This window comes from Lepidochelys olivacea (genome assembly GCF_965140295.1).
Source record: "Lepidochelys olivacea isolate rLepOli2 genome assembly, chromosome: 15".
Taxonomy (NCBI): domain Eukaryota; kingdom Metazoa; phylum Chordata; order Testudines; family Cheloniidae; genus Lepidochelys; species Lepidochelys olivacea.
Window position 1 is genome coordinate 11,215,094 of NC_140425.1, and position 13,586 is coordinate 11,228,679.

At 46.4% G+C, this 13,586-nt stretch overlaps 1 protein-coding gene across 1 annotated transcript in view; it reads right to left on the reverse strand.

Annotated features, from left to right (window-relative positions):
• The window catches only part of KSR2 (kinase suppressor of ras 2), a gene marked incomplete at both ends in the record, with an annotated part of 270,212 nt that extends 263,938 nt beyond the window's left edge, over nucleotides 1-6,274 (reverse strand). The window contains one exon of the mRNA XM_084649295.1: nucleotides 6,095-6,274. Within this exon, the coding sequence (XP_084505421.1) occupies nucleotides 6,095-6,274 (180 nt within the window). The remainder of the gene's footprint in view (nucleotides 1-6,094) is intronic.
• Nucleotides 6,275-13,586: the final 7,312 nt, after the last annotated feature.

Here is a 13,586-nt window from a genome sequence, read left to right on the forward strand (position 1 = left end):
CTGACTTTGATGCAGTCACTCCAGATTGTACCTGAGACCAGAATCTGGCCCTGGGTTTACCATTTATCACTCCCTTACTGGAAATCATCTTGTTTCTATAATAGAAACACCATCAGTCAGCACCTCTATGGAAACCTGGGCAGATGCTTTTATCACACAGCTTACTCTTACCACAACCACCTGTTGACTCAAACAGAGATCGCCGGCTGAATCACTAGCTGTCCACAGTTTCATTCTCCTTAGTGCAGCCGGGCCTGCGTTTTAAATCAAACACCGGCGATTTGCCCCTGCACACTCATGCCAGACACATAGCAGGGGATTCCCATTTTGCTTGGCTGACACTTTGAGGGAAATCCCTCCCAAGTGGTTACTAATCCTGCACCACTCTACCCGCCTGGGGATCAGAATGATTCTTGTGTCAAACTTCATCCCTCAGAGGCAGCATGGTCCAGCGGAGAGGGTACATGGCCCACTGTGTGACCTCAGGCAAATTGCTCCACCCCTTTGTGGCTCTGTGCCCCTCCCACCCTTCGTCTGATCTGTTCAGACTGTGAGTGCTTCTGGGCAAGAGCTATCTCTTGCTTGGTGTTTGCACAGCATTGGGCACAACGGGGCCCTGATCTTGGTGCCTCCAGATGCTGCTGTAATACAAATAATGACCAGTCATCATCCTCAACAAAATGCTCTAAGGCCCCCACCCCAACCCACTATATTAGCAATACTTGCTATTGATGGAGCATATTTCAGCCAAGGAACTCCACGTGCTTTGCATTCAGTAAGCCCCGTAACACTACTCTGAGGTATGTACCTGTCATTATCCTCATCACACAGATGGGGAAACTGAGGCATAGACAGTTAAGTGACTTGCCCAAGTCCTGAGTGAGACCTGCTCTAATCACTATATAAAACTCTCTTCTGTGGGAAAGGAAATTGTTCGACCTATAATAATAGGAATTCACCCCCCTTGAAACCTGTTTATGTTTCATGAAACCTAATGGCCATGTTAAATGCTCTGAGCATGTTTATTGTAAATATAAATCAGAGACAGCAGCTTATTAAGAATTACATGCATCATAATAATTGACACAAGGAGATTAAGGTGTTCTGACAACATCAGGTTCGATCAGGGGGTTACTTTCATGGTTTATGGAAATGCAAGGTGCATTGAGATTGTAAGCTCTCTGGGGCAGAGACCATCTTTCTGTTCTGTGTTTGTACCACGCCTAGCACCATGGGCCTCTGGGCTGTGCCTGGCCTGCTAGGCACTATGGTAATACACATCATAATGATCGCCACAGTGGGAAATGATTCAGGGTGGTTTTTCAGAATGTCTTACTAACATAAGGACCTGCTATGTCTCCTAGGCCTGGTCTACACTGGCGGGGGGAATCGATCTAAGATACGCAACTTCAGCTATGAGAATAGCGTAGCTGAAGCCAGCGTATCTTAGATTGACTTAGAATCACTTACTTCAAGTCCTCGCAGCGCGGGATCGACGGCCGCTGCTCCCCCGTCGACTCCGCTTCCGCCTCTCGCCGTGGTGGAGTTCCAGAGTCGATGGCAGAGCGATCGGGGATCGATTTATCATGTCTACACTAGAAGCGATAGATTGATCCCTGATAGATCGATCATTACCCGCCGATCCGGCGGGTAGTGTAGACGTGGCCCTAGAGGCAACAGCAGCATGAGCGATATCTGCTGACTGCCTGTGGAAGGCAGCACTGGTTAAAAGTGGCCAGACACCATGCAGTGTGTGTGGTATGACTGCATAGGGTATATGTAGACCAGAAAAATGGCTCTATTTAGCCTCTCATTAGATTTTCAGGGGTGAAGGAGGAGGAAAAGTTCCCAAAGATGCAGCAGAGGATGGACTGCTAACACATCACCCATTTGCCTCATCCCCCAATTGCTGCATCTCTCCTTAGCTGCCACAGCACGTAGGGGCCAAGATCTTCAAAAGTAGCTAGTGATTCCAGATGCTTTGATTTTGGAGCATCATCCTTGAAAAGGGCCCTAATTCCAGAAAGTGCAGACCACTCACATGCTGAAAACCAATGGTGGTCACTGATGACGGGCACCCAAAATCACTGGTCACTTTTGAAAATCTTGGCCAGAGATTTTTGCATAGCCATTGGCTTTGTAAACTCTAAGCGACTCCAATAAAACTTCAGTGCCTCTCCACGGGAATGCTTTGACTGAAATGTTTTAGTAAGTGGAACGCCAGAGAGAGCAGGCTATTGGCTCGCAGGAAAGATTCATAGATTTTAAAAGGCAAAAGGAATCATTATGACCTTCTAGACCGGGGTGGGCAACCTATGGCCCGGGTGCCAAAGGCGGCCCGCGAGCTGATTTTCAGGGGCACCCGCACTGCCCGGGTCCTGGCCACCGGTCCGGGGGGGCTCTGCATTTTAATTTAATTTAACTTTAAATGAAGCTTCTTAAACATTTTAAAAACCTTATTTATTTTACATACAACAAAAGTTTAGTTGTTTACTATAGACTTATAGAAAGAGACCTTCTAAAAATGTTAAAATGTATTACTGGCACGCGAAACCTTAAATTAGAGTGAATACGTGAAGACTTGGCACACCGCCTCTGAAAGGTTGCCGACCCCTGTTCTAGACCCACCTCCCACATAATACAAGCCACAGGTTTGGCATGGGCAGAGAAGTGCATGATCCTCCACCCCAACATGCTGCAAAGCCGACAGAGAGGGACGAATCCTAAACAGGAGATCCTAAATAGGTGATCTCCATGCCCACTAAGTCCTTGGCTTCTCCACTGAGAACCTCCTTCAGGTGCTAGTTGTGGCTGTGAATTATACGACATGCATACTTGCAGCTTCCGCTCATCCCAAAGGGTAGTCGGTCCAGCCCACTCCCCCTTTCACAAGAACCTCCTCTCTTAAAAACCAAACCACATGATGACCATAAGTTTCAATAGCAAGTAACCATGACCACAAATGTTCTTCATTTTAATTTGCTATTTAAATAACATAAATTGTAGATCAGCTCTGGGCAGTAACTTGGTAAAAATGCCACAGTGGGGTTCCCTAGGAGTTGTCTCTCTGGGAGTTCAAAATCCTGTCTGCTTGATTCACAAGAGAGTTTTGCTAACTCTAACCCTACAAACTAAGCCTAGGATCTGAAAGCCAAGCAGGGTTCTCTGGCTCATGCGCTATCACTGGAATGCTAGCAAAGATTCTTCAGGCCAAATTCTGCTCCCATCTATGTCTGGAAAATCCTGTTGTTTTCAGTGTGGCTGCACAGGGGTAACTGGAGGATTTTTAAGAACAGGTTGGACAAATACCTGTTAGGCATGGTCTAGATAATACTTAGTCCTGCCTTGAGTGCAGGGGATTGGGCTAGATGACCTCTCAAGGTCCCTTCCAGTTCTATGATTCTGTGATTTACTATGAGGGCCATTTCAGCCCCCAGAGCAGCCCGCAATCTAGAGAGATGAAAGGTGTCAGAAAGCCATCTGTGCCCCTCCGTCTCCTTGACCTGCCCCTTTCATGCTGCACCTCCTGGAGGTACAGCAAAGAACCAGACCCTAGGTCACCAGCGTCAGTCAGTGGAGGCAGAGGCCCTGAATGTGTTCCTCAACATAGCTAAGCCCCTCACTGACTTCAACAGAAGTTTCCCATGAGTAGTGACTGCAAGATCATGACCAAGTCTTTACCATCTGGGGCTAAGTTTGCTCAGCGTCTCCAAAAGCAAGAAGTTCACCCCGAAGTGAGGGGTAGTGAGGTGGTCGGGGAGAGTTGCATCGGAAGATAGCGGCTCCTCCCTTTCAATGGGGGGCCCAGAGAGATGGTATTTCCCCAAGAGTGGGCAGTACTGGCCAGGGATGCACTGACTCAGCACAACTCTATTATAGCCTCTGCTAATAAGGCTCCTATGAAGCCCCAAAACGAAACTAAAGGTGCCCCTGAAGAACCTCCAACAGAGGGTGGCGGCGAATCCCCACCTCGGTGCAAGGGCTCAAGAAGATGCAGTTTGCACTTCCCAAGCAGAATTTGGACACTGATGTTTTCACTGGTGGTTCACGTAAAGCATGCTGCAGGTCAGTCCAGCTGCTCGTGGACAGGGGTCTTTGTCACCAGAACCACCACTGCCTTCTTGTAGAGAAAGACACAGTTTTCTACCCAGCAGGCCTAAAGTTAGGCTCCTAAAGTCATAGACAGGCACGTAAATAAACTCTGGCCTGTCTATCAGAGCTGCTGAAAGAGAAACAGTTATTAAGGTGCCCATTTAGGGTTTGGGGAACGTAACTTTAGGCTTCCAGGTTGGACAAAAATGCATAACCTTCTCGTACACATAGTAAAAAAAGCAATGAGAGGCAATAAATCCCCAGTGAGCAACAGCCATGTGACGAAGTTAAACATCTCCTTTTCAACATGTTTCTCCAGCAGCATTTACACCATGTTATGACACAGTCACTTGCTTAGTTCCATGCTTGGCAGCTAATTTTCAACCTATCTGCATCTTCCACATAAACTAGATTGGTAACAACAAAGGGCCCAGGTGTTCTCTACCTTTTGCACACCAGGATCCCTCTTCCCCCTAGCTAGGATCCCCAGATTGAGAACTCCTGCCCTAGCAGACTTTGTGGAGTCTCTGATTTCTATTTAAAGTCTCCCATCTATTTAAAGTTACATCCACACATTCAAATCCTCCTGAAACTGGTAAACATCTAATTATCTTAGCATACTTTGAAAGAGAGCCTATTTACATGCAGATGGACTGGATGATCTGATAGCCCTTGTCCATTTCTAACTTCTATGGAAACTGCTCTGTGAAATTTCTTTCACCTGTAAAGGTCCTTTTTATTTTGCAAACCCACACAGACAGGGGAGTCCTAGCGTATCTTTTTCAAACACAGTTCTTTCACTGAGGTGAAGCAGGCAGAACCGCTGCCCTGGATTACAGGCCAAAGTCTAGCTGTATTGGGGGTTTCTATTCTAAGGGATATGCTGACACAACCTTCTCTATAGCAATGCTGCCAGAGTAAAATGCAGCAGGGTCTGTCACCAGCACACTGCCAGACACAGGAGGCTTCAGGCCTCAGAGTCCTTTTAAAATCCCTGTCCCTCCATCTCTACAGGTGGAGAATGAGGACAAGCATCCTCGTGTCATGCATGACAACCGCATGTTGTTTCACCTTATTACCATTCCAGCCACTGGGAACCCACCCTGCCCCCGCAAACCCCTTTTTTCTGCTTCCAGCAGGGCTGCCATTACTACTGGCAAGCACCACCCAATGCACATTACCCAGTCCAATTCACGCCTTGGGGGATCTTCCCCCTAGCCCTCCTGGCATTTAAAATGAATCTCCAGTGCCTACATGCAAGTTATTTTTAACTCCTCATGATCACTCCCCTGCAAACCAGGCCTTTACGAACTGCCATCCCAGCCCTCTCTGGGTCTCTCGCAATATACACAGGGCTGTTGGCAAGAAGCATTTTACCTCCTTGTTTGCATGAAACCAAAAGACCTATTTGATTAGCCTAAGGCAAGATTAGAAAGATTCCCCGCAGCATCACTTGCCTTCTCCCAAGAGGGGATCCCCAGTACCTCCATCCACCAAGGCAGGATTTATTTATTTTTAAACATGCAAATTGTTCATTACACCTTAAGGGGGACTGTCCACCCAGAGATCTGTGGCTTGCAATGCAAAACTGAACGCCTGCCTCCTGACATGCAAAAAAAAAAAACAGAAGAAGGCAAGGGGAAAGAACCCTATTTAGAGGCAGCCACATTTGATGTGCAAGAACCACCTTTTGGCCACCTGCAGCACGCGCAGGCTCATTTGAGCTCACTGCAGCTCCTTAATTTATTACACTGCACACAAGCCCCCATTGTATATAAACAAATACACAGTGGGGGGGGAGGGGGGAGAACCTACCTCCCTTGCAAAGACTGGCAGAGAAATAAATGCAATTGAAAAAGAAGACTGGGTTTGCCAAATTGTAGAAACATACAAAATCATGCATATTTCCTCCCCCCCACAAGTATAATCGAGGCAGTGGGGGGAAGAGGGGGGCAGAGAGCTTGAAATACTCTCTATATATTTTTGCAAAGGTAAAACCTACCTCTAGGGTTCTGATCTCTTTTTGCGTCAGGTCGTTGGAAGTGGCACATTTGGTCCGGAGCCCCTCCAGGTTGGAGATGCTGATATCGATCATGTTCTGGACCAGCTCGCACTGCTGCAAGGCTTTCTGCAAACTCAGATGCTGCTGCTCTTCGCTTTTCGTCATGTTTTCCTCATCCATAGCTCGCTTTGCAGCCCCCTCCTCCTCCTCCTCCTCCCAGATCAAAGGGATGGTGGTGTCCCACTCCCCCCCCAACCACCCCCACCTCCTCCTCCCCACCCCCACCCCTCAACAATGCAATGTGAAAGGAGCCAGCATCTTTCCACTGGAGACAACAAGCCCCCCCCCCCTCCCAAATCAAATAAATAAATAAATAAATAGCAAGAGTGGATCAGACTGTGTGTCAAGCAGCCTCCATTCGAGTGTCCTCTCCCCTACGAGTGCCTCCTCCGAGGGGGTGGGGGGAGAGCGCGCCGGAGAGATGCTGACACCCCAGGTAGCGGTGCTGATGCTGGGTGTGTGCACTCAGGAGCCGGCGGCGGCGGCAGCGACCGGGGCGCCTCTCTGTTTACACGCCGGCTCCGTGCAGAATTTTGGGTGGCAGTTTCTTTCTGCTCACGGAGGGTGAGATCCGGCTTTGCCCCTTGCAGTGAGGGGCTTGCATTGCCCACCTGGCGCTGGAGGCTGTGGCGGTGGGGATGGTGGGGGGGAGGGGGGCGGTGTGCATTAAAGGCTCCTCCAAGATGCTGCCTGCATTGCCTCCTGCTCTGATGCTGCTGCTGCTGCCTGGCTCCCGTGCTGGCTGCTGCATCCCCTTCTGCCTGGCTCCCACACCGACATCTTGCCTGTCAATCAGCGCGGCGCGCGCCAGTCCCCGGGAGAGGCGCAAGCCCGTGGTGTGCGCGAGCCGGGCTTGCTGGGCAGGGAGCGCGCAGAGGTTCCACGAGGGAGGGCGTGGGAGGTGGGGTAGGGTGTGTGTGCAGAGGAGCACAGCAGGGGCACCCCAGGGTGGGTGTGGGGGAGGGTTCTGGAGAGGGTTGTAGCAGGGGCACCCCAGGGTGGGTGTGGGGGAGGGTTCTGGAGAGGAGCACAGTAGGGACACCCCAGGGTGGGTGTGGGAGAGAGGTTCTGGGGAGGGGGGCAGAGCGGCACCCCAAGGTGAGTGTGGGGGAGGGTTCTGGAGAGGGGCGCAGCAGGGTCACCCTAGGGTGGGTGTAGGGGAGGGTTCTGGAGAGGGGTGTAGCAGGGGCACCCAGTGGAAGAGAGGTTCTGGAGAGGGGCGCAGCAGCAGCACCCCAAGGTGGGTGTGGGGGAGGGTTCTGGAGAGGGGCGCAGCAGGGTCACCCTAGGGTGGGTGTGGGGGAGGGTTCTGGAGAGGGGCGCAGCAGGGGCACCCCAGGGTGGGTGTGGGAGGGGTTCTGAAGAGGGGCCCTCATGGGGCACCTTAAGGTGACCTAAAGAAGAGCTCTGTGTAAACTGGAAAGCTTGTCTCTCTCACCACCAGAAGTTGGTCCAGTAAAGGATATCACCTCACCCACCTTGTCTCACACCTAAGGACAGGCACAGCTAGTAGAATGTCGAGCAACAAAGCCACATGAAACTTCTCAGTCCCACATGAAATGCAGGACTGTCCTGCGAATTAGGGCCTCTTATGACACAGTGCTTGGCTACTGTTAGACCCTCACCATTAAGCCGAAGAATTCCTAGCTCCGGTCCAACAGTTCAAAAGGCGAAGGAGGGCGATCCATTGGGGTCGCAGTCAGATGGCACGTGACCAAGATGCGTTGCCAAATTGGGTCCCCTGGTTGGATCATTAGCTTCCCCCGCCCGGTCCAGGTACTGACAGGAATCATGACATGAACACTGATCCTTTACCCTGACTGGGCACTTGTGCAGCCACACAATTTTAAGACTGTCATGAGCCCCATTGCCCTGTTTTGTAGGACTCAGGAACTGGCTCCGTTTATTAAAAAAAAAATACTAGAGTATTCCACAGCAATGGCCCCAAAAGCAGCAGTATCATCTTTGCAAGCTGTAGTACGACGTCTTGGTTTAGCTTGTAAACTTGCAGGGATCTTATCTTCAATCCAAAATAACAATTAAAATATAATGGTGCCTAGGAAGCACCCCATGTATTCCAACTATTGTCGTCATTTTTTTCCCTTGCTTAAGGTACATGTCCTTTTCTCATCTATGCCCCTTGTTTAGCGATTATTATCAGGACAATTAAAGGAACAATGCCAACTAATTTTAGGTCCATAGTTTAGAAACATATTGTCTAAATAATAAAAATAAATATCATAAAGGGTGAACAGAAAGATTATTATTATTATGGGGTGTCAGAAACATATTTAGGAATTAAAAGATACATATGCAGGATCAAGTCCTGCATTTATTAGCAAACCAAACACCCATTGGCTTCAGTGAGTGTTTGGGCTGTGTAGGGATAGCAGGATTTGGGCCATAACTTTCTGATTGATAGTTTCCCTTTCAACATAACGGAAATAGGTTTATAGGAATTGTCAACAGAAAGATGGGTAGCGCTCCATCCTTCCTTACTAGCCAGACTTACAGTCTGTGTAGCTGGAGAGACAGCAGCAGTAGTTTCAAAAGCTCTTCACTCCTAACTCCCCTCCCACCTTCATTTCACCTCCAAGGGAAGTGAATATTGTTAAGCTATGGGCTAAGTCCTGTTTGTTTTACTAACTTGCGTGGCCATGTCAAAGTCACTGGGACAACCGATGAGATTAAGGCAAACAGGATAAAGCCCTACAACAGGAGGAATGCAAGAGAATGGGGGACACTGTAGAGCCAGCTTTTGCTCCCATTGTTGTCTGTGGAGATCAGGATTTGGCCCATAAGCAACTACTTCCAAATGGCAAAAAAAAATTCCAAGCATCGTATATTCATGCTTGCTGCAAACCATCTCCCCCTCAAACACACACACACATACAATCAGTTACTCCCTGTCTGCTTGGATTTCATGTGAGCTACTGTCTTAGAAATCAGAGTAACAGCCGTGTTAGTCTGTATTCGCAAAAAGAAAAGGAGGACTTGTGGCACCTTAGAGACTAACCAATTTATTAGAGCATAAGCTTTCGTGAGCTACAGCTCACTTCCTCAGATGCATCTGAGGAAGTGAGCTGTAGCTCACGAAAGCTTATGCTCTAATAAATTGGTTAGTCTCTAAGGTGCCACAAGTACTCCTTTTCTTGTCTTAGAAATGATACTCTTGGTTGCCACAATAGGATTTTAAATGCCAACATAAGCATTTGGAGTCTTTGCACGCATGTAACTGCAGGAAATGTTGGCCCTAATGCTAGGAAGGTTTGGATATAGATGCACATTTATTCTCATTTTATTAAACAGAGATATAATTTACTGGCAGTACTTGGCACCTCATATTTAGCTCATATATAGCACTTTTCACCTGCAGATCTTAGAGTACTTTGCAAAGGAAGGTCAATTTCATTATCCCCATTTTACAAACAAGGAATGGAGGCACAGAGAGGTTAAGTGACTTGCCCAAATTCACACATCAGACCCATGGCAGAACCCAAAGCTTGGCTTTGCCCACCCCAACCACAGCTATATATGATTAAATGCAATTACTGTGCTAAGTTATGTACAGCTCCTGCAGGAAAAACTCCCTCCATCTATGGGAGATTTGCCTGAGTAAGGAGTGCAGGATTAGACCCACTTTAAACTATGGATGAAGCAGCTGAACTTTGGCTATCAGCTAAAATGTAAAATTGGGTATTATTCTGCTATCTTATCAGGTAGGCAATATTCATCGGTCCATGGGTGCAGAGACTAATGGTGGCCACAAGGCGCTGGGGTAAGTTGTTGCCTTGTACAGTATTTATTAGCACTTGCGGCTCGATGATTTTCCTGGGCAGTGATTGATGGATGGAGCCATACATCAGATCCATGTTATTACAGACCTTGCAATTTGAGGAGATTTTCAGGATCTGTGATCAGACAATTAAGAAAACGGCCTGTGGGAGAAGATCGAAAGGAAAGGAAAGGAAAGGAGCCTTGCACTAATTTACATATGTGCAACTGCACTGACATCATTGGGCTACTGGCCTAGTGGATAAGGGGAAGCAGCAGATGTGATATATTTTTATTTTAATAAGGCTTTTGACACAGTCCCACATGCCATTCTCGTAAGCAAACTAAGGAAATGCTGTCTAGATTAAATTACTATTAGGTGGGGACACAACTATATTGATACCTGGACATCAGCTTTGCCTGTGATCCCATTTGTTTATAAATTGAGGCCTGTCCCCCAGAAGCTTCCCAATAATACATACTGGGAATTTACATAATATGTTTTTTACACACACACCTTTAACTCAAATGTTATTTCCACCTTAACATATGGATAGGAAATCCACCAACGGCACAGACACACGACTAAATGCCTTCAAAGAGCAAATGCCTTAGGAAAATACTCTGTGTTAAACTGAACAAATTTATAACAAATGCTGAGATTTGTCAGGGAGTTTGACTACTGTTTATCTCTAAAATTATCCAGAAAAGAAGATGGAAATATTTGGGCCACGTGCTAAGAATGAAGCCAGAGCAGCTGCCATGGCAGGTGTGCCAACCAAAAGAATCCCTCCGTTGAACAATACTGTACTTCGAGAGGAAAAACTTTTATGGGACCCAGGTTACACAGGGTTGGCTGAGCCTTATTGGTGCCCTAAGCATCATCTGACAGCACAAGAAGGATTCAGATTCAGAATTAGTGCTAAGAACCCACCCCAAAGCACAATCCACCTTTTGCATCTGAACAATTTGGACTAAAGTCAGGCCTGCTGTCGAATGTGGCAATTCGACTGAAATCAGCGGAACTGAACTCACCCCAAAGCTGAATTTTGTTCTTTGGCCTTTTCCAGTAGAATGCATAAAGTTAACCACAGGATTTTAAGTAAGCCAGTTGACAGTGAGGTTGACCTTGCAAGTTTTAGATGGAAATAGCCCCTTTGGGCCATTTCAAGTGAGATTGCCGTGGCTGGTCCTTGTCTTCCGTGTAAAAAGTGTATCTCGACGGCTAGGAAAGCTGATGAAGAGTCTGGTCTCCATATTTGTAATAAAATGTGACTATATCTCACAAGGCAATGCGGTGTTTTTTGCACTTGTGAAACTACACTCTTTTTCGGGGAGAGGGCAGTTTGAATTTTAACTGAAAAAACAAATGGGTGCACTGGATAAATCTGCTTCTTTTCATTTGGGGGGTGAGGGACTATTGCTATGTAGTTGAACTGAGCAAATATGCAGTTGTATTGTTCTGTGAAGTTTTCTGCTGGGGTCTGATAGGGGAAACCCTCTTATCATGACCTCAGCAGAGCATCTTGCAGCTGGCTCAGTGGCATTCTGATTTATCTACATGGGCAGAAAAACAGTGACATCTATGCGAGTTCCATGCATGTAAGGAGAGAGTGGATCCGAGAGCATGATTTTGTGCTTTGAGAACTAGCATATATTTTTCTCCTTCCAGCTTCTGTTTGTGGTCCCTCTTGCCCCATCCAAGATACAAATGCCTGAGGGGTCAAAGACAGTCCCCTTGAAACAGCCATTTCTTCCATTTAAATCCTCTATTGCCCAGAGCCATTTCATCAGACAAGACCTTAGCAGAAGCAGCTCCAGAGGGGAAGCTGAGTTTGCAGAAACTTTCAGAAATGATTACTGGGGGCAATGATTTAATAACCCAAAGGCTGGACTCCCTCCAGGAATCCATCACTGTTATTGAGAGAAATATTTAAAGAGCTTGGAGCCAACTATTAAGAAATGGATGATAAGGCGTCAAATCAGGACGTAAAAAAAACCAAAGTGATGCCAGCCTATTATTTCTAAAACTATTAAAGACCTTACCTTTCTGACAGCTGAATTGGATCAGATGATGACTAGCCTATACAGTTTGCAAACCACCGTAATCCAAGGCACCACCTTATGTAGAAGGAGTAACCTATCCGTAGTTAAGGCTGATTTTTAATCCCCTTGGACCTGAAACAAACAAAACAAACAAACATGTTTTCTATAATATTTAGGATTAAGTCTTCTTGGCAGATAGGATGTGTTCTGAATTTTTTTAATAAAGTAATTTTTTTTAAAAGATCAAACTCTTAAAATAGCTTGTTTGGTTTTTTTAAGTGTAACATTTCTGTGTCCCTTTGTCTGCTCAGTGAAATGGGATTACATCACAACACTGAAAATGCAGTAAATTAGTTTTTTCAACAGAAATAAATTTAACACAGATCCATTGATTCCAATGGAGCTAAACCAATTTACAGCAGCTGAGATTCTGGCCCAGTTGCTTCACTGTGTTACCAGGACTCAGGTGCAGCACTACCATGATATGCCACGCCAGCAGAGAGACAGATTTTTGACACTGACTTGTGCAACAAGCAAATTGTGAGGTCATGGATAGCAAGAGGTGTAAGACATTGCCAGTGTCTGAAAACCTGACACTATTTCTGAGGGGTAAAGAAAAAGCCAGTGGAAAATATATCCCCACTCCCCTTCCCCACAATGACTTCTATCACTGATAAATTCTTTCAGTAATCAAAGCAAAGATAACAGGGTGAAGTATTCCTTGTATTCAGTGCATTATCAATTACAAGTTTTTACCCAAAATTTCTGAGGTTCTAGGACAGTATTCAGCCTTTTCCACGCCACAATCTCCCTGGCATTCCCATCCCACCTAGCAATATGAGAAGGGCAGAATGGTCATAACACCCTCTTCTCTCCTGTCCCTCTGCCACCACCTGTTCGCAACCCCCTGGGGTTCATTAGCCCCAGGTAGAGAATCAGTGTACTTGGAAATCTAGATGCTTGTTTTCTCACAAAATGGTTTGGCCAGCTCTATTCACTCATTTATAATCTAGTGGACCTGACATCTAGTTAATGTAAAAATAACCCCAAAACCTGGTATCTTCAGTTACACAAAAGAAAAATGTAAACAATAAAATCCACTTCTGGAAATTTAGAAACCAAGAAACAATTAAAAATATTTTTAAATAAAAGGTGAGGCCCCAATCCTTATAAGGTTTATGCACAGCTTAACTTTGCCCACTGCTGATAGTCCTATTGATGTCAATAGGACTATTCATGTACTTAAAGTTAAGCATGTGCTGAACTGCTTTGCTGGACTGGGGCAAACACATTCAGCATCTTGCAGGATCAAGCCCACAGGGCATGATCCAATACTCATTCCATTCAGTAGGAGCCTTTTCATTGACTGCAGTAGGCTTTGGATCAGACTTATGGGTGCTGATCCATTGACTACAGCTGACGCTGTATTAGGCCCATAGTGTGTAAAGTGAAGCATGTGCCTAAGTGTGCAAGATTGGGGACTAAGACAAATGAGAAAAATGTGTTTATATTTTTTTATATGGACAGTCTAGGATATTTTTAATGATTCATTTCTTTCTTTGAAGGTGCCCGGGTTTTGTAAACGTGCTAGGTAAGGACATTGTCAACAACA